Raw genomic sequence first — 21,461 nt, 5'->3', positions numbered from 1 at the left:
GCTGTGGGACTGGGAAGGGGTTTTTCCTTAAAAACCCAAGTCAGGTGACATCATCTTGGTTGCTCTTATCAGCATGATACACACTCCCGAGTCTGGAGCACTGGGTGGGGGGGAGGGAGGCGACTTCAAATCCCAGTCTGGATGTGTCCTGTTCCAAATTTCCTTGTGCGCTAGGAATTACCCAGCTTGCCACACCAGGTACCGTATTTTTCGCTCTATAAGACGCACCAGACCACAAGACGCACCTAGTTTTTGGAGGAGGAAAACAAGAAAAAAAATATTCTGAATCTCAGAAGCCAGAACAGCAAGAGGGATCGCTGCGCAGCGAAAGCAGCAATCCCTCTTGCTGTTCTGGCTTCTGGGATAGCTGCGCAGCCTGCATTCGCTCCATAAGACGCGCACACATTTCCCCTTACTTTTTAGGAGGGAAAAGGTGAGTCTTATAGAGCAAAAAATACAGTACTTGGCAACGAGGAAAGGAGGTTCACTTCCCTCCCCAACCCGCAGCCCTCCAATCATCAAGTAGGCAGACCACCCTTGGGGCAGAAACAACAGGCTGTTCCGGCTCTGCTTACGAGGCGAGTGAAAAAAAAAAAGGATGACTCAGGCTTAGCTCATGCAACTCTGAAGTTTGGGGAGTGCTCTGTGAATGTGCACAGCCTATCCACCTTGCGTTACCCTTCGGCGATGACTCATTATCGCACCGTGGCAAAGGTTCCAGACCTAGCGATCTTTTTATGCACCTTAGGAAACGATGTATTTACCGAGAGAAAGGAACCTCGGGAAAAGATTCATCCCTGTATACTCTCCCAGTTCCAGGGTAGCTTGAGCATCCTGGGTTTTGACGCTCTCAAAAACAAGTTTCTAGCCCTTATGGATGCTGGGTTGAAATGGTTTTGGTTCTTTAACAAACCTGCAAAATCCATGGGTGCTGCTTTGGATATCCAGTGGTGGGAATCCTGCCCCCTCACTTGTAAGAGTTGAATCAACGATGGAAAATATTGCCTGATTTATAGGTCACAATTCTCTTTGGGCAAATTATTACAGTCATACCTTGGGTTGTGAACGCTGCGGGTTGCGTCTTTTCGGGTTACAGACTGTGCCAAACCTGGAAGTACCAGAAAGGGGTTACTTCCGGGTTTTGGCGCTCGCACATGGGCAGAAGCGCTAAAACGTGCTTTGCGCATAAGCACCAAATTGTGTCACGAGCGTGCGCAGACGCGGCACTACAGGTTGCAAACATGCCTCCCGCATGGATCACGTTCGCAACCCGAGGTTCCACTGTAATGCATGGCAGAGGCATATCCAAGTGTGTATTTATGGAGCATCTTCGCAATGACATGCTCCCTATAAGCTAAAAGCAGACGTGGGGAACCACTTGGCCCAGTGGCCAAATGCAGCTCTCTGAACCCCTCTGTCTGGCTCATGGGACCCTCCCAGCCCCTCGGTCCTTGCTCCACAACCTCCTCGAGTGTCTTTGCCTGGCTGGAAAGTGAACTCTGGTCATGATTCTTGCTCACCTGGGTGGAAGATACAGAAGTCGAGTGTGCAGAAGCTATCCTACTGCACATGGTTAACAACTGCAGTCATTCCCCTACAATCCAGGCTACTAGTGAGGGAATGATTCTTGCAAGACCAAAGTACAGTGGTGCCCCGCAAGACGAACGCCTCGCAAGATGAAAAACCCGCTAGACGAAAGGGTTTTCCGTTTTGGAGGCGCTTCATAAAACGAATTCCCCTATGGGGTTGCTTCGCAAGACGAAAAAAATCTTGCATCCCCCCACGGTTTTTTTTCGGTTTTTTCGCCCTTTTCTTAAGCCGCTTATCAGCTGTTCCGCTCATAAGCCGCTTAACAGCTGATCGCTGGAAGCCGCTTGACAGCTGTAGCGCTAATCCGCTAAGCTGTCAATGGGCTTGCTTCGCTAGACGAAAAAACCGCTAGACGAAGAGAATCGCGGAACGGATTCTTTTCGTCTTGCGAGGCACCACTGTACTCAAATAGGTGACTGACAAGTTTCAGAATCTCCCCCATCTTAGGCTCTCTGCACTGGGGGTTAGGTGCATGTTGCCTTAGCCCAGCTGATCTCTTCATAGCACGGGGATGGGGAAATGCAGTCCAGCTACATCTATGACCTGCTTTAAGAAAGGCACAGGTTCTCATTGTGGCAGGGCTCTCTCTCTAACACACACACAACCCTAAGAGCCAGGGGTTACACCTGGCACTGATCTGGGGAAGAAGATGGAAGGCTGCAACTCCAAAGCACAACTGCGGGCCGAGCTCAGCAGCTAGGCTGGACCTGACAACTCATAGCGCCTGATAGTTCTTTCTTCCTGTTTATTATTCATTCACAAAATGAAAGTGACTGATGGTTCAATGGAGTGGGAAGCACCTCCCGGATCACTCATCCTGCTACGTGGGGCTGATGCTTACCCCGTCCTTCTACGGGCAAAACAAGCAGCAAACAAAGCAGGCAATCCCTTACTCAACCGTTCAGCCGAGTTACCCCAGAAGGGGAATCCCCAGCTGTGTTAATAGAAGGCTGACCCCAGCGTGACCAGAGGCGTTGAGTCCGTCCCATTCTTGATGCAACCCCTGCCCCCAACACCTCCCTTTCGACACACGAGTTGGGACGACGTGAATTTTCTCAGGCCCCGGAAATTCCCCGGTCATGATCCTGGCGCTTCCTGTTCCTCTGTGATGTCCCTGATGCGCCGGAAGACAGCCGGGAAGGTCTTGCCTCCGTTCCTCTGGACCTTCTTCCCTTCCTCAGTTGAGGTGTCCAGGAGGCCGACGATAGGATCACTGGCCTGTTGGGAGAGGAGGAGTAGGTATGGTTGCTTATTAAAAAAGGACGGTCGCAACACACAAACACACACAGCACTGGGAGAACTTCTCTTTCACCCTGTGGAAGTTGAAACTATCCATCTAGCACTAAGTTGCACAGAGCGGGGAAATAAAAGTGCACAGCCCTTGCTATGCCAAAGCTGTCTGCGGACAAATGCCGGCTCCATCAGCCTGAAAACGGAGACGAGTGCTCACCCCAGTGTCAAATTTCGACTGGACTTAACCATCCAGGGGTCCCTGACCTTACCAGGGCGGGAAGGAAGACTGGGCTTCTACCTCCACCAGGCATTTTCTGCACATACACCCCCAAAAGGGGAAATTGTCCAACGATAGTAGTGGACCAAATTTACAGCTCTCCTCTCAGTCCTACACTACCGCATGGATGAGTTGTGTGTTTGTGTCCGAGAGAGTTATATGCCTGCATCTGTGACAAGTTTGGGCACATTCGCTGGCCTTTTGGGCCAACCTTTAATGCCTCTCTCAGGTTGAAAATGTTAGGATATTGATATTCCGTTCCACCTTAAGTACACGCCTGACTGTTGTGTGTCACATGTCTGTTTACACTCCAGCACAGCTTGCTGGGAACTTCCGCTTTGCTATTGCTTTTGCCGCTTGCTCTTGGACACGAAGGGAGAAGACATGTTCTTCCTTTGTCCTGATGTATGCTGAATAAACTGCTTGTAGATATGCTCTCACAGCCGTCTCCTGCCACTTCTGTTTGCGCTGGAGACAGCTGGGGGCTTGCAAATTGCCCCTGTTCCCTTGGTTGCATCCCAACAGAAAAATGTTAACCACAACTGAGTGTAAAGGGGAATAACTGAACTTCTTCAAGGACTTCCACAACCTGAGATCAGAGGGGCGAAACGGAAGAGGGCCTTTTAAGCAGGGCTCCCCTCCAGTCGGGGAATGCCCTCCTCCAGAAAGACTCGCCTGCTACTGACTTTTAATGCCTATTTTTATTTCGCTAGTCCTCTTAAAACCATTGAGGCTGTTTTCATCTCTGCATTTCACTTCAGCTTTCAGTTGTGGTTTCTCACCTCGACACTGATGACTTTTGGCGCTCCCTGTATTAAACGATCAAGGCTGGAACGGCACACATCCATACTGTTGTTCTGCTGTATAGAATTTGGGGGCTGCTGCGGAATGGCGTTTCATTGGGATGGTGACGTTAATCTGCTTTAACTGGTACATCAGAGCTCAGACTATGGGGCAACTAAGAACGGGTTGGCTCAGGGTGAAGATGGGGAGGAAGGGGGCAGGATCAGCCCAGCTATTCCCAAATGACAGGGTGGGAAAGCTTTAGAACAGGACATTTCTCTCGTTTTTCCTACAAGTTAATGAACACATGCAGCAGAAAGAGTATGAGTTTTGTGGATTAATAACTTTACTTCTGGGCCTGTTTTATACATCTGCGTCGAAGGGTGCAATCCTGTGTACACTTACCAAGGAGCAGACACCCCACTCAACTCAGTAGGACTGACTTCTAGGCATGCACATGTAAGATTTATGCCATGAAACTTTTATGCATTTATTCGGCTCCAGCCATCCCTTACATGTTTGTTGCATTTTACTCCTTTTTAGGTCTGCATACTTTTAACAAGTGCTGAAACTTAAGATTGCAAGTGCAAGTGCCGATGTGTCACTGGGGCCGTTTCCTCAGAGGCTATATCTGGAACCTGGAAGTTCATCGGGCGGTGACCTAATTCCAAGAGAGCAGCCTGGGAGCATTACGAAACCTTTGCATGCAGGTTGCTTCGAAAGCCTGTCTGGAACTGCAAAAAACCCTTACATCAGAGGTGATGCACTTGCACGGATGTGCCCGCTCCCTTGCACTCACCAGTTCTTTCAAGGACACCTGCTCAAAAAGCGGGTGTTCCCTGAAATGCTTCACCATCCAGCTGTGCACCTCTTCCACATCTGTGATGGTGTAGACGAGCCCCTGGGAGAGATAAGGGAGATGTTACAAGGAGCAGGATGCAGAGGACTCTCTCTATTCCCTTCGCGTAACGGGACTCCCCGCCTCCCCAAATCTGATCTGGAGGGTTGGAGAAAGCCCCAGGACAGATCTGGGGGTGCTTATGGTGTGTGTGTGTGGGAGGGGGAGATGGGCAAGTCCCACTGTGCAAGCAGGAAAGCTGACAGGACAATTGCTTAGCACTACATGGGACAGAGAGGGACGCGAGTGGCACTGTGGGTTAAACCACAGAGCCTAGGACTTGCCGATCAGAAGGTCGGCGGTTCGAATCCCCCGTGAGCTCCCGTTGCTCAGTCCCAGCTCCTGCCAACCTAGCAGTTCCAAAGCACGTCAAAGTGCAAGTAGATAAATAGGTACCACGCCGCCGGGAAGGTAAACGGCGTTTCCAGTGCGCTGCTCTGATTCGCCAGAAGCGGCTTAGTCATGCTGGCCACATGACCCAGAAGCTGTACGCCGGCTCCCTCGGACAATAAAGCGAGATGAGCGCCACAACCCCAGAGTCGGTCACGACTGGACCTAATGGTCAGGGGTCCCCCTTTACCTTTACATGGGACAGAAGCCAGAACAGTTTGCTATTTGGGATTGGGGCAAAATATTCCAATGCAAATGGAGGGGGAAGGTTTTCAGCAGAAAAAGATTTTCCCAAACCACTGGAAGCTTCCTGTTCAAAGTTGGATCTTGGGCTCATTTCCGAAAAGGAGTAATTACTGGGTATTCTGAAGCCCCAACTTCCTTGCAGCCTAGGGCTGAGCAACTGCAGCCGTCATGATTGTTGAGGGCGCTGCTGCACTGCCAACTCTCGTGCTGTGCCAGACTCCTCCTTAGCCTTGGGAAAGCTACCTGGAAAGTTGTGGGGTGACTCACGCTGACTCTGGGTGAGGCCTGGTGCTGATTCATCACGAAGGCTGGCTCCCTTTTGCGTGCAACCCCAAAAGAGGCGACGCAAGAAGCAGCAGCAGCAGCAAGGGTGCTCTCCATGTTTCCCGCCCACCCCTCTGGCAGGTGAAAGGAGAGTCAGCCAGGGTGCCCTGGGGAGAAGCTGCCAGGACAAAGTCAAGGGCTGAAGTGGCGCAATGCTCGCTCGGCTGCCAGGAAGTTTGCCAGCACAAGCCTCCTGCTAGGAGCTGCAAGGACAGTGTTGCCTTCAGCACTAATTAGCACCCGTCCCTAATTCTTGGGAGTGAAATTCCCAAGCGATCCAGTGTCTTGCTTTTCCCTAGGCTCCAGGGCACGATGACGCACCTGGAGTTTTGATAAAAGAGAGTAATTATTTGTATGAAGATGGCGTAGCTTACTCTGGGAAGGCCTACCCTCAGGAAGTACTCAATTAGCACAGAAGGGCGTCTAAGCCGGAGGGCAGACACATTCCTCCTCCATTCACGCATCCTCTTGGAATGCTGAGGTGGAAGGGAATGTCTAGACAGAGACCTCTGTGGCGCAACGCAGCCCAAGGGAGGCACCTCCAAAACCTTCACTGTCCCTCTTCATGGAGCCCATCGCTCACCAATCTCAGCTGCCATGGAACCCCCATGCATCTGTCTGACATCCTGGAGAAATACCTGGGAATTGGGGTGGTTCCAGGGCATGCTCCCAGGTCTCATGGGCTGCTATCCCAATCCTAGGTAGCTGGTTTATTACCTGGTCAGATTGCCTGTCTACTCTGGCTAATAGTGGCTCACCTCTCACACAGAGGTCATCCAGAAAACTGTCATGGAATTCTACTCAATATTGATCCAGAGCAGATTCCAACGTATAGTTAGCAGAGTAAAAACTTAAAACATGTTGCAGGATTCCAAAAAAACAGACCAGAGGCAATTACGGTAATATTCCATTCAGCAGAGCTTTACTCCTACTGAAGTCAAATGAGCATAATGGTCACAAATCCAATACGTTCAGGATTGGCACTGCCTATAAGAAATCCAGTTGCAGCAGACTTAACTTACAATAATTTATAATAAGACTAAACCTTAACACTATCTATGTGCAGAACACCACGTCAGAAAGAAAAGAGAAAGAAGGTGAAAGTGAAACCCAGGCTACTTCTGGCCCTACTTTTATAGCCAGCATGATCTTAACAGTTTAACCAGTTTAAGTCAGCTGTACTCTGCTTCTCTGAAGGTATAACCCAAACATGAACGTTCTGCTTGTTTCTTTCACACAGAGAAGCTTCCAGAACCCTCTTGAATTAATTAGAATAGGAAAGATCTCTACACATCAGATCAATACTTTCTGCACTAAGAAATGCAAACTGACAGATGTTGCTGAACTACAACGGCCATCATTCCCAGCCACTGACAATGCTCACCGAGGCTGATGGGAGTTGTAGTTCAGCGACTTCTGGCAGGCCACAGGATCCCCAAAATGGATGCCTGGCTGTGTATGCTAAGTAATAAGAGCCTCCAGCAAGGAAGTGTCAGAAGTTACTGCTTCTTCCCCTGCACTCCTTAGACCGCAAATGACCACCAGAGATGTTAGTAGACATATAGGAGATATTGGGAAAACACAAACAAACAAACAAGCCAACAAACAAACAAAAACTACTCTAGTTATCTCGAGCTTGGACTACTGCAACGCGCTCTACATGGGGCTACCTTTCAAGGTGACCCGGAAACTGCAATTAATCCAGAATGCGACAGCTAGACTGGTGACTGGGAGTGGCCGGCGGGACCACATAACACCGGTCCTGAGAGATCTGCATTGGCTCCCAGTACGTTTCCGAGCACAATTCAAAGTGTTGGTGCTGACCTTTAAAGCCCTAAACGGCCTTGGTCCTGTATACCTGAAGGAGCGTCTCCATCCCCATCGTTCAGCCCGGACACTGAGATCCAGCGCCGAGGGCCTTCTGGCGGTTCCCTCATTGCAAGAAGTAAGGTTACAGAGAACCAGACAGAGGGCCTTCTCGGTAGTGGCGCCCGCCCTGTGGAACACCCTCCCTTCAGATGTGAAGGAAATAAGCAGCTATCCTATCTTTAAAAGACATCTGAAGGCAGCCCTGTTCAGGGAAGTTTTTAACATGTAATGCTGTACTGTTTTTAACATTTGATTGGGAGCCGCCCAGAGTGGTGGGGGAAACTCAGCCAGGTGGGTGGGGTATAAATAATAAATTATTATTATATTATTATTATTACTGCCATTGCAGTAGATGCAAAATGTTTTACATTCAGTGTTTATTAATGTGAGATAATTGTTTGCCCTATTGATATTAGTGTGCTTTTTGCTTAAATTGTCTGTCTCTTTTGGTTTTTGCCTTGAAATGTTGTTGCGTTTTATTCTGTAGGGTGTTTGTGAGCTGCTCTGAGCATGGTTCTGCCACAGAAAAGTGGTAGACAAACAAACTGGATGCCTTCCTGTTGAAAGGGGCTTGGAAGAGGCTACACCCCCCTTGAGAGCAATGCACTCACCTCCTCGCGGAGAACATAGGCGTATTCTGCCAGCAAAGTGGTGCTGATAATCCGCCATTTGTGCTTCGTCTTCTTGAAGTGAGGATCGGGGAAGAGGAAAAACATTTTGCGCAGCTGGGTTTTATGCAAAAAAGAACAAGAAAGAGATGCCTCACCACCAGAAGGAATGGAAGAGGTTAGCCTGTCAGCAGCCTGCAAATTAAACACAACCCCCTGCATTTGGCCTGGCTAGGGAATATCCAGGGCCAACAAAGACTTTGTCGTCTCCCTCCCGTCCCCAAAGGAATGAGACTGGCACTCAGCAGGAGGTCACACATTCTGCCTGTAGAAAGCTCCAGAATCAAACTCTGGATGCACCGCCAGCTAAACAAAACCTTGGGCAGCACAGCTGGGGAGGACCTCAGTGAAGCCTTGACAAACCATTAGACTAGAGCAGGGATGAGAAGCCTATGGGCCTCCTGATGTTGTTGAACTACAGCTCCCAACATCCCTGACCACTGGCCATGGTGGGAATTATAGACTGTGCACACACCATATTTTTAAAGCACGTGATTTCCCCCAAAGACCCATGGGATTTGTAGTTTGTTAAGGGTTGCTGGAACTGTAGCGCTGAGGGGGTGGACTACAGTTCCCATGATTCTTTGGGGAAGCCACATGCTTTAAATGTACTTTAAATGCATTACGTGTACACAGCCAGAGTCCAGCAACAGCCAGAGGGCTACAGATTCCTCATTTCTGTAATAGATACCGTATTTTTCGCTCTATAAGATGCACTTTTCCCGCCTAAAAAGTAAGGGGAAATGTGTGTGCGTCTTATGGGGCGAATGCAGGCTGCGCAGCTATCCCAGAAGCCAGAACAGCGAGAGGGATCGCTGCGCAGCGATCCCTCATGCTGTTCTGTCTTCTGGGATTCAGAATATTTTTTTCTTGTTTTTCTCCTCCAAAAACAAGGTGCATCATGGTCTGGTGTGTCTTACAGAGCGAAAAATACGGTATCACCAACAGCCTGACAGGACAAAGCAATTTTGTATGGGACATTGTTTTGTTTTTTAACACAAGGATCTACCCTGAAGATCCATGAAACAGCAGCATCAGATGACAAAGGTTTCTCTCTTGGAGGAAACAGCGAGAACCTCAAATGTCCAGGGCAGGAACGTCACAGGTGTCTTTAAAAGTGTGTACACAAATAATTTTTAAAACTCCAAATGGGGAGAGACACTCTTTGGAAACTCACCTGCCCCTTGCGGAAAAAGTTGGGCAGGTGTTTCATGGCATTGCTGCGGATGCAGCCGATGTTCTGGAACTGCCCGGGGTGAGATGCTCTCAGAGACTGGATCCTGTCCCGCACATAATCGGAGACCTTCACTCGGATTTCCAGACCCAGCATTAAAGTCTTGGGAAACAGGGGAGACAGTGCAACTGCAAAAGAGAACAGCCAACCAGTAGCTTAAGAGGACAGAGATTTTTTTTGTTGATTAATCAGTATATAAATCTTGTTCAACAAAATCAGCACAAGGTGGCCATAAAGTCAAAGATGCTTTATCTCCCTGCTTCCCCTGCAACTCCACATTTCAAAGCCAAAGAGATGCTTTCTAACCCCTCTGCTAGACTTAACTTCCTTTTCTCCCACTGTCTTTGCATCATTCCTCTGTCTAGAGGTCCACGGAAATATATGGGACTTCCTTCTTCAGTAAGCTTAGCTAGGACCAGGCCTGCCAAGAGCAGGCCTACTCATAATTTCTTTACTAGAATTCTGACGGTCAACAAATACGATGCACATTTCCAAAGCAAAGGACACGACGTGAAAATCTCTTAAAAGAAAACAGCGTAACTAACCAGAGTATGAGCTTGCTATATCCTCTTGCTTAAGAACACAGGAGTGTCTTGCTAGAGCGCAGCAAGGTCTACAAAGTTTAGAACTTTTTGCAAGAATCTACCAGGAGCGGGGAAGTCCACGGTCCACTTTTTGTAGCACTCTCAACATTCTCAGTGTGTGCCTTTACTGTTATTGCATAAGGCGGGGGTAGCCCAAGTGAAAGCCTCCAGATTCTTTGGACTACAAATCCCATCAGCCCCACTCAACATGGCCAGAGGTCAAGGATGCTGGGAGCTGTAGTCCCACAAAACTGGAGGGAACCAGGTTGGCTACCTCCAGTGCTTAGGGAAGTTTTTGATGTTTGAAGTTTTATTCTGTTTTTAATGCTCTGTTGAAAGCCGCCCAGAGTGGCTGGGGAAACCCAGCCAAATGGGCGGGGTAGAAATAATAAATTATTATTATTATTATTGCAAAACATTATTTAGACGATGCTTTGCAAAACTTACTGTATAAATTTCAGCGTTAAGAGAGGACAAAGAAATGTGAAAAACAAGAATGGCCAGCAATGAATTTAAGCACAGGGAGTGACGCCGATTGAGGAACACAGCGCAACCCTATGCATATTTCCTAGGAAGTAAATCCCACTAATTTCAGTGGAACATAACACACAAGGAAGTGCGTGTAGGATTATGCAAGCTGGGTCTTATGCAGGCTGACTTGGAAAGCAGTCCAGCTGCGTTCAGTCCAGCTTGCTCCAAGGGAAAAGCACACACAGAACTGCAGCCTTAATTTCACAGAGGGCAGACTTCCCCAACCTGCTGCCATCCAGATGTTTTGGACGCCTATCAGTCCCAGTCAGCACAGATGTCCAAAACATCTGGAGGACACTTAAGAACAAAGACTCAATCCTAGACGCTATTTTGGGGCTAAGAGATAAGATTGCAGTGGAAAGCGAGTCCCACTGAACTTATGATTTCCATGCAAATAGGGGGCTGTAACTTCCCTGAATTCAGTGGGATTCACTTTCAATTCAGACTGCAGTTCTTTTTACCTCCATCCAACACATTCCTGTCTGTGGATTCACAAGATGGTCAAGGAGCGACAATTAATCATGTGAAAAACTTGCCGCAAGCTTCTTTCCTGAGTAAAGGGTTTTTGGTGTTTTTTAATGTAGATAACCGGCAGATCATGACTCTTTATAAACTCAAGACTGTCGCATGATAGCCGCCTTCATTATAAGGAAAACACCACAGTAGAAATCAATCCATCGCCTTCCGATCACTGTGAATCAGCAAGAATGAATTCTAAAAATATAGACAATGGTCTTCGTAAGAGCCAGGGCCTATTCATGCTTAATAGATGACACATTTCTCACTGGGAATTCCACGGTGAACATCTGTTTGCCAAATGAAGCAGATGTGTCGCCATCTCAATAAATTATTCTGCTTTTACTGATCATGAGGAAGGATAAAAAGAGTTGCCTGCTCCTGATCACTAGAATCTCCGGGTTCCAAGATTACATCGGTCACAGCCTGCATCTTTTGAAACTTGTCCTCACATCCATGAGGACTGCACACTTGCTTTTTCAAATGAAGGCTGACAATTCTCAGGCGGTGGAATTACAGTACCGCCAGTTACAAATGCAGAAAATACTAACAGCATCCACCCCATTTGCTTTCTTTCCTCCAACGTGAATGGAAACTCTCAAATGTGTTCTACGGAGACCCCTTGAAAATTGCAAATGGACTCGGCAGACCACCTAATGATTTTTCTGCCTGTTGTAGCCAGTGTAATGCACTGTGCTAGATACTGTATGGTTTTCCATTGTGTTTCCATCAGTTCTTTTATTTCTCATATATTGTATTTTATAGTGTAGAATTCAAACTGCAATACAACAAAATACACAGGGTCTTGCTATCCAAAACACGATGTCTTCTCAGGAAATCTTTTGTTAGGCTATTCACATGACAAGTCGATGATTTCTATGGGGAAAATTTCTAATGCATTCCTGACCACAGAATTTTTACCCCAGGAAAACCCCCTGAAACCTTGCAAAAGGAAAAGCGAGGAAGGAAAAAATACTCTCTTATTTGTCCAATCTCTCCCACTTCCTCCCTCCTACCATGGTTTCTGAATAAACAGCTGTCGCAGACCAGGGAGAGAAGGAAAGCATTTGAAAAGGATTGTTTTATAGTCTTTTACAGGCTTGTAACCCGTAGAGAAACCTTAACCATCAGCTAACTCTCATTGGGGATAAATTACCAAGCAAGCCCCCATAACCGCAGCCGATATCAGCAAACTCTACTTGAGACGCAGGCTTAGTTCTCTCTTCTGCATCCTTCAGGTCATCGTGTTGATTGTCCGCAGTTAAAGGAGCAAAAAACTCCGGGTAGATCTCTGACCAGTCCATTTCTTCAGGCTTGGCAGGACTATCAGGAAAGAAACCGGAGGACTTCATGAAGTAAGAGTGAAGAACAGTAATTATACGTCGACCCTAGAAAAACCACCACCCAAGGTAATATGTATTGGTACATATGAGGCAGAAAACCTTGCATTTGGGCAAGACCAACTAAAATGTCACAAAATAGCAGCAAGCCATCTCCAGAACTCTGCACCGGGCAAGGTAATTACACAAAGAGGTGACAGAAAAAGTTGGAAACTGAGATTGCAGACTAAGGCCGCAGACACACCATACATTTAAAGTACAGTGCAAGATCATCACCCTCAAATATATACATAGAGAGAGAATTATAGTTTGTTTAGGGTGCTGGGAATTGTAACTCTGTGAGGTGTAAACTACAGTTCCCAAGATTCTTTGAGGGGGAGCAATGTACTTTAAATGTATGGTGTGTATATAACCTGCATTGTTGTTATATGCTACAGTTATCAGATTATCAACCTAGTATTTTGGTATGAAGCAACAATGGCTGTTTTCCCAAGAGGCAACCATGAGGAACAACTTCTGTGGGACACAATTTATTACAGGTTTCATTAACTGAATTGGACAAGAAGTCAGGGCTGGCATGCATCATATAATGTTGACACAGAGAGATATTCCCATGATTTGCATCTCCGGAAACATTCCAAAGACTTATGTTGTAAACAAGGAAAATGACAATTTATCCATCTGGAAGAAGGGGGGGGGGGAGAGATCCAGACAATAAAATTTAGGGGACCACAGTCAAATTCTAACCACAATTATTTGGAAGCAAGTTCCATTGATGTCACTGGAAATTACTGTCACCGGAAATTGCTTTGTAAATGAATTGTATTAAGGCACGCTTAACTTGTGAGCAAGTCCCACTGAATGCAATGACACTTACCTTACATAACTGAGCTGCAGACTGCAATATATGCTGCCTCAGTCGTATGCACACGTACACAGAGAAGCTCCCTTTCATTCAATTATCAATATGCCCAAACAAGCATGCATGAGATCGCAGCTTTAGGTATTCTTACTTGGAAGCAAGTCCCATTGGTCCGGTTCCCATATAACATAAAGCCATAGCTTATTAAACTAAAGTTACATAAATCATGCTTTAGGTTTACTTGCAAACCTTGCCCAGCAGCTTAACTATGGTTTGTCTACTTCCAAATCAAACCATGATCTGGAGTGACGGATCAATGTTGGCTTACACACCTTAGCTTGTTTTAACTGTGGCTTGGCATTAGGTGTGAACACAGCACTCTTCCTTGTCCATAGCTTGGTTGGCCAACCCACCCCAGATGCTCACCAAATTAAAAAGACACAAGGCAAAACAGGACAAACTTGGGAGAAACAAACCACAGTTTGTAGGACAAGTTGCAGTTTGCTAAACAACAATAGTGAAGTGTTATGTGCAAGGGACGCGGGTCGTGCTGTGGGTTAAACCACAGAGCCTAGGACTTGCCGATCAGAAGGTCGGCGGTTTGAATCCCCGCGAGAGGGTGGGCTCCCGTTGCGTGGTCCCTGCTCCTGCCAACCTAGCAGTTTGAAAGCACGTCAAAGTGCAAGTAGATAAATAGGTACTGCTCTGGCGGGAAGGTAAACAGCATTTCCATGCGCTGCTCTGGTTTGCCAGAAGCGGCTTAGTCATGCTGGCCACATGACCCTCAGCCTGTAAACCGAGATGAGTGCCGCAACCCCAGAGTCGTCCACAACTGGACCTAATGGTCAGAGGTCCCTTTAACTTTACCTTATGTGCCAGGCAGGCCACTGATTTCAAGGAGCCTTGTTTCTAAGCAGAGTTAGAACCAGACCATTACAGCTGAATTCAATAGGGCTTGCTTTTGAGCAAACATGTATGTAGGACTGCAGTGCCATCATCTCAGTTCACTATTAAGAGGGGTGCACCAAGACAGTTTGTCACTGATGATTATAAACTCTAGAGCAGGGATGAGGAACTAGAGCCCCCACCCCCAGATAACAACATCTGGAAGGTCCGACAACATCTGGAAGGTTAGATTCCCTAGAAAATAGAGATCACGAAAACGTGTGCCCAAGAAGCAGGTAAGCCAGACTAGTGGCCCATGTTTTGCATGCAGAAACCCCCCAGGTTCCTTATCCCCTCCCACGAAAGCAACTCCAGTTGCAATACTGGGAAAGCCGCAGAGATTCTTCTGCCATTCGTAAGAGACAACACCGGTCCGAACAGACCAATGCGCGGTCTGACTCCCTATGGGGTCCATATTCCCTGAGTCAAGGGGCGGGAGGTGCGAATTTCGACACGGGAGCCTCACTCAGAAGGGAGCCCCGGGGAATTCAACAGCAAAACACGTCAGAACGGCAAAATCGGGGTGCGCCCGGCAAAGCGGACAGACGTCTCTCTGAGCCCTACGGAAACGGGCGGCGAGGGTGGGAGCCCGGAAGCGGGGCGATCGCGGGGTTCTTGCTGCTTCCCTATCCCGCCCGCACTCACTAGCGCAGCGTGTGATCCGCCAGCGGGTTGGAATGCGCTCTCTGCCGGTAGTAGCGCTTCTGCGGCGGCGGCGCCGCCTTTGCCTCCGCCGGCCGCTCCATCGCGATCACAGCGCCGGAGCCACGTGGAGCAACCAGTGGGCAGGAGTCGCGGGAGACGCGCGTCATCGCGTCGCGCCCTCCGCCTTAAAGGGCCCGCAGCGGCCGGCGCGCTCCCGCCTGTTTCCATGGCGACGTTTGGGCTGCCTTTCTGGCAGTTGCAGCTCTTCCTGGCAGCAACAGACTCCCACGAGAGGTGGTGGGCTCTCCTTCCCTAGAAGTTTTTAAGCAGAAGTTGGATGGCCACCTGTTATGGATGCTTTAGCTGAGATTCCTGCTTTGCAGGCGGGGTTGGGCTAGATGACCCTTGGGGTCCCTTGCATCTCAAATCAGTTTTTAGAATTGTAGGGCTGGAAAGGACACCAAAGGGCATCTAGCCCCCCTGCAATGCAGGAATCACAAGATCACAGAGTAGGTTTTCACCTCGGTTTGCATGAGATTGGGACACCCATTTTGAACCAAGGTGGCGGGTTGAACCTTTCAAAAACTGCACCGATTCTCTTAGAATTCCCAGGCACTCCTGGGTGTGAGGTTGCTAGAACAGTATGCGTGTATGTTTACACACAGAGAGACACAGACACACACCCCACACTCATTTCCGAATCTCGCAATGCAGCCTGGTTTCCTCTCTGCTGCCATTTCTTTTTATTTTATTTTTTAAAATAATTTTTATTATTTTCCAACACAAATATACAATTATGCCAAATGTTCACAAATGTTCACAAATTTGATTCTTTATAGACTTCCTTCGGCTTCTCTTTTTAATTCAATCTTCCTTCGGCTGCCATTTCTTTTTAATTCAATCTTTGACATTAAAGGTAAAGGGACCCCTGACCATTAGGTTCAGTTGTGGCCGACTACAGGCATACAGCTTCCGGGTCATGTGGCCAGCATGACTAGGCCGCTTCTGGCAAACCAGAGCAGCGCACGGAAACACCATTTACCTTCCCGCCGGAGCGGTACCTATTTACCTACTTGCACTTTGACGTGCTTTCGAACTGCTAGGTTGGCAGGAGCAGGGACCGAACAACGGGAGCTCACCCCGTCGTGGGATTCAAACCGTTGACCTTCCGATCGGCAAGTCCTAGGCTCAGTGGTTTAACCCACAGCACCACCCGTGTCCCTATCTTTGACATTACTATTTTATTAAATTTGTATGCCTCGTTTCATCCAAAAATTGCAGGGCATAAAAACAGGAAATACATAAAGTAATAGCAACAGCAACAAAACAATAACACCCACAAACATATTTAAAAGGCCATAGGTTGTTTAATCAAACAACCTGGATGAAGCCTGGATGAAGAGGATTGTTTCCACCTGGCAACTTCTGTTTTTACAGATGGGATTGTGATAGGAATTTTATGGTCTTAGATATATGGTAATGTTCATAAGTGTACCAACCAAGCATATACATAGATCAGCACAGGAAGTCCAACCTGGAACCATTTTGATTCCTAAACTGACCAAATGTTTTCTCTACAAGGTCAAAATGGGAAACCTCTCTTTCCTCACAAATCCTGTCTTAAGGACACATTTAAGATATGAATAGGGTGTGAGGCTGTGACCTGGCTGAGGAACTAAGTATTTATCACTACAAAAGATTGCTCCCCAGGCAATCCAATCAAGTAACCTGCCAGACAAGAGATAAACAACAACAGGAGAAAACCTATATTCAAATTTCTGTTTTAGACCGCCTTTTTTGTGATGTAGGTATGATGTATCTGAGGGGTGGTCTTAGGTTACACCCCTTCTGTGATGTATGTAGGATGTTTCTGGGGGTGGTCTTGATCTACAGGGTGGCAATTTCAAAAGTCTTTATAAGGCCTTGCGCACCATTTTTCTGGATCCTCCTCTCCTGCGGGTGAGGTGAGCACCCTGTTGCAACAGATCAATAAAGATCAAGCTTACTAGCTGCTTTGCTTCTCAATATTCTCTGGTTGGCCTCTGTTATTTTCTCCTACCAATAGGGAATCTATGTAAGGACTCTATATGGGCTCTTGGATACTCCATAAGGGAAAAGGGCAATTTTTGTTTACAACAGGATGTTTATGTGTAATGGCTTGCCTAAGTCCCACACCCCGTCTGCCAACTAATATTAATTTGTGAGGGAAACAGGGTTTTCGAATGGCCATGCAATCTATGCAGCGGTCCCCGGAACTTTCATGTATCAAAAAGTCATCCCTTGACTGGAGGATGTGTCTCATGCAACAACAAAAATAACATTTCAGACTTGCAAGAAATGGTGTCCCTTACCCACATGATGTGGAGCTGCCTGGTTGCAAGCACATTTAGGGGTGAAGTTTTGCTAATCCATTTTGGTCCTGGAAACCTTACTACATTTCAAAGATGTGCACGCTTTGTTGAACTACCTCCCCAATAATAGGGGGAAATACTACCAAGCCATGGTTCATGAACCAATGCATGGTGTTTCAACACTGGAATGAGAAGTTATCTCCTTCCTTGCAGCAATGGGTTAATGATTTGCACTCCGTGTCCCTGTTTGAACTGGCCATGCATTGAATTGACATGAGTGCAAAGAAGGGAAATACAAGAACATGTTATCGGATTTTCTTGAGACTTTTGCGCTGTACTAGTTGACCACTATATTTGTGTTTTCAGTATATATGGTTCAAACACCCTAACCCATCCCCCTCTTCCATATTTCAACTCTCCCCTTTTAATTCTTGTTTAGGTGTCAATTTATTAGCTTTGGCCTAAACACTATAATTGAATATTCTTCAATGAAAAAACCCCCACCCCTTAATATTTGCATTGTGCTTTCAGGTGTTCAAAGCAGTTTACATGTCTTGTCTAAGTATAATCTTCACAACTGCCCTGTATGTCAGTATTATTATCCCCCCATGTTGCAAAACAGAGAGGAGACTGAAGATGAGAGAGGGGATCACTAGGGAGTTCATGGCAGTGATGAGATTCATACTAGGCACCAGTGGCGTAGCGTGGGGGGTGCAGGGGGGGCCGGCCGCACCGGGCGCAACATCTGGGGGTTAGGGTTAGGGGGCGCAAATCCACGGGTTAGGGGGCGCAAATTACTTGCCTTGCCCCGGGTGCTGACAACCCACGCTACGCCACTGCCAGACACTTTGTGATTCATAGCTAGTCTGTTCAAGTTCCCACATGTTTTGCGAGGGGTGCTGTCTATCACTTCACCCCCTACTTCTGTTGGTGAGGTGCTTCTTGTTGAGTTTGGGGTTGGACCAGTTGCTACACACATTGTTGTTGTTTTTTAACCCACTGTTTTGTGGAAGTCTGGCATATCAAAATGCAAAAACAAAAGACATGCACACGTATTGAATCCCATTTAAACTGCCATGCCCTACAATAATGCAAAGGGGAGAATTATCGGTTCTTTGCTGCCTTTATGGCAAAGAAGGCTGATTGGCTCTGAGTTTTCCACCAGCTGCATTTTAGCCAACATCTCATCTGTATCATCACCCCCAGGTCCCCAAGAAACCACAGGCCTGAATGAGCTCGTGTTAGTGGGAAAGGATGATTAGAGTGTCTCTTTCATTCACCCTGGTCATCTCTCAACCAGGGCACTGAGAGAGTACAAACCATGCCCACAGGAAGCTCCTTGAGGGCTCACAGGAATAGCAGCGACACAGGGTGCAACAATAGAATCATAGAATCATAGAGTTGGAAGAGACCACAAGGGCCATCGAGTCCAACCCCCTGCCAAGCAGGAAACACCATCAGAGCACTCCTGACATATGGTTGTCAAGCCTTTGCTTAAAGACCTCCAAAGAAGGAGACTCCATCACACTCCTTGGCAGCAAATTCCACTGTCAAACAGCTCTTACTGTCAGGAAGTTCTTCCTAATGTTTAGGTGGAATCTTCTTTCTTGTAGTTTGGATCCATTGCTTCGTGTCCGCTTCTCTGGAGCAGCAGAAAACAACCTTTCTCCCTCCTCTATGTGACATCCTTTTATATATTTGAACATGGCTATCATATCACCCCTTAACCTCCTCTTCTCCAGGCTAAACATGCCCAGCTCCCTTAGCCGTTCCTCATAGGGCATCGTTTCCAGGCCTTTGACCATTTTGGTTGCCCTCCTCTGGACACGTTCCAGTTTGTCAGTGTCCTTCCTGGTCAGGCAAAACCAAAAGGAACTTCAATGCCACCTTGGTCAACCAAATCATTGCTATTTATATGGCCATGCCGCCATAACGGATGTGAGAAAAAGATGGGAAGAGGGTGGGTCAAGGCGCTTTCCGCAAACCAACTCCTGCTTCTTCTTGTCATTGATGTGGCATTGATAAAGTGGCAGGCAGCTCTTGTTTACTGGAAGCACGGGGGAATTTTGATATGTAACTGATAGTGACTCATGCAGTCACTAGATGTCTGTTTCCAATTAATGAAGCTGTTAGCTGCATCGGCAAATATTTCACAGCCACATGGTATGGCATGTTCTATTCTCATCAGAAAACCCGGGGTCCCGGAAGAGCGCAATGTTACATTTTTAAAAATAATACTTTCAAAAGGGATTCCAACTTGGAAATACATTTTCACACTAATGGAAAAGAGTGATTAGAAGAATTAGAAGCTCACTCCTCAAGGCCCAACCTCTTCCACCTCAGCGTCTTATGCATGAGTGATATTTACGCATTTGGACAAGAGAGGTAAAGAGGTCTTGTGCAAGTCAACCATATAAAAACATTTTAAAAGCCCACTGTTAGCTTCTGGTGTAATCCCTCCTACAAGCTATGTGAGAGACCAGCACTTCCAAACCAGAACTGCTTTCAACATGTGGCAGTCACATGTGGAAATTGGCATCTTCCATTTGCTGGTTGGCAAAGAAGAGAAGAGTTTGGATTTGATATCCCGCTTTATCACCACCCTAAGGAGTCTCAAAGCGGCTAACAATCTCCTTTTCCCTTCCTCCCCCACAACAAACACTCTGTGAGGTGAGTAGTGTGACCAGCCCAAGGTCACCCAGCAGCTGCATGTGGAAGAGCGGGGAAGCGAACCTGGTTCACCAGATTACGAGTCTACCACTCTTAGCCACTACACCACACTGGCTCTCTCAAAGAGAGGAGGAAGGTTTTTGCTTGGCACCTGAACATATGTGACAAAGGCAGGCCTCCCTGGGGGGAGTATTCTACAAACAGGGGAAAACTGATTGTGTCTAATTTACAGCAGCAAAAAAGGTGGACTCCCAAAACTTGGTAAACGTCTAGTGTTCTATCAATGGAACATAATCTCTCTCTCTTTTTAAGGCACATGAAGCTTATTTGCAAAGTTGTAACTATCATTTTTAGCTGAGGAGAACATGCTTGGCAACTGATTGTAGACATATGGAGGTCTTTCCTGGGTTATTGGAAACACATTTACAAAAACTTGCAGAAATGTCCTGGGGTGAGGGTTAATTCCAGAGGCCGCCATGGATGGGGCTGAGGAGCTATGACACTACGGCAGCAGGAAGCAGTGTCAGAGGACTGGAGGGACTTAGAAACATCCCTCTAACCTCCAACCTCCCAACCTCCCTCACTTCCCTGTGCCTCCCTCTGCTACCGGTACCATTTTGAGCAGCCCAGGACTGCAGAAGAGAGAAAAACCTTCTCACCAACCATCACAAAGCAGTACCCAGTTTTCTAGCTTAATAATAATAATAATAATAATAATAATAATAATAATAATAATAATAATTATTTATACCCTGCCCATCTGGCTGGGTTTCCCCAGCCACTCTGGGCAGCTTCCAACTGAATATTAAAAACAGTACAGCATCAGACATTAAAAACCTCCCTAAAGAGGGCTGCCTTCAGTTGTCTTTTAAAAGTAAAATAGTTGTTTATTGCTTTGACATCTGCTGGGAGGGCGTTCCAGAGGGCAGACGCCACTACCGAGAAGGACCTCTGCCTGGTTCTCTGTAATCTTCCTTCTCGCAATGAGGGAACCGCCAGAAGGCCCTCAGCACTGGATCTCAGTGTCCAGGCTGAATGATGGGGGTGGAGACGCTCCTTCAGGTATACAGGACCGAGGCCGTTTAGGGCTTTCAAGGTCAACACCAATACTTTGAATTGTGCTCAGAAACGTACTGGGAGCCAATGCAGATCTCTCAGAACCGGTGTTATGTGGTCCCGGCGGCCACTCCCAGTCACCAGCTTAGGCCAGCAGATTCTTCTAGGAAGAAGATTTGACCCTTTTGGAGCTGACACTTTCGGGGTTGCATGGAGTCAAGACGTCCTACTTGTCTGAAGTAGGAATTTAGTATTGGACCCTTGGCTGAGAGCAGGTGGTTGTTGTAGATCCAAGAGAGAGAGTTGGATTTTCAGCTGTTGGGGACACTGAGAGCTGTGGAAACCAGGAAACGTGAGAGCCCTGCTGGATCATAGCATCTAGTCCAGCCTCTCGCTTTCACAGGGGCCAACCATGGGAAGCCTGGAAGCTGGGCATAAGTTCAACAGTT

General features: G+C 47.2%; 1 protein-coding gene across 1 annotated transcript; it reads right to left on the bottom strand.

Moving 5' to 3' along the window:
- Positions 1-2,435: 2,435 nt before the first annotated feature.
- METTL1 (methyltransferase 1, tRNA methylguanosine) lies at positions 2,436-15,102 on the bottom strand (the record flags this gene model as incomplete). Its single annotated transcript, XM_081898964.1, has 6 exons — positions 2,436-2,808; positions 4,683-4,784; positions 8,222-8,335; positions 9,456-9,640; positions 12,300-12,466; positions 14,936-15,102. The coding sequence occupies 6 exons, from the start codon at positions 15,100-15,102 to the stop codon at positions 2,668-2,670; spliced, it is 876 nt and encodes a 291-aa protein (XP_081755090.1). The 3' UTR covers positions 2,436-2,667.
- Between the last annotated feature and the right edge of the window lie 6,359 nt (positions 15,103-21,461).

This window comes from Podarcis melisellensis (genome assembly GCF_964234715.1).
Source record: "Podarcis melisellensis genome assembly, chromosome: 2".
Classification (NCBI taxonomy): Eukaryota; Metazoa; Chordata; class Lepidosauria; order Squamata; family Lacertidae; genus Podarcis; species Podarcis melisellensis.
The sequence above is the reverse complement of the archived record's forward strand: the minus strand, read 5'-3'. Positions and strand labels throughout refer to the sequence as shown.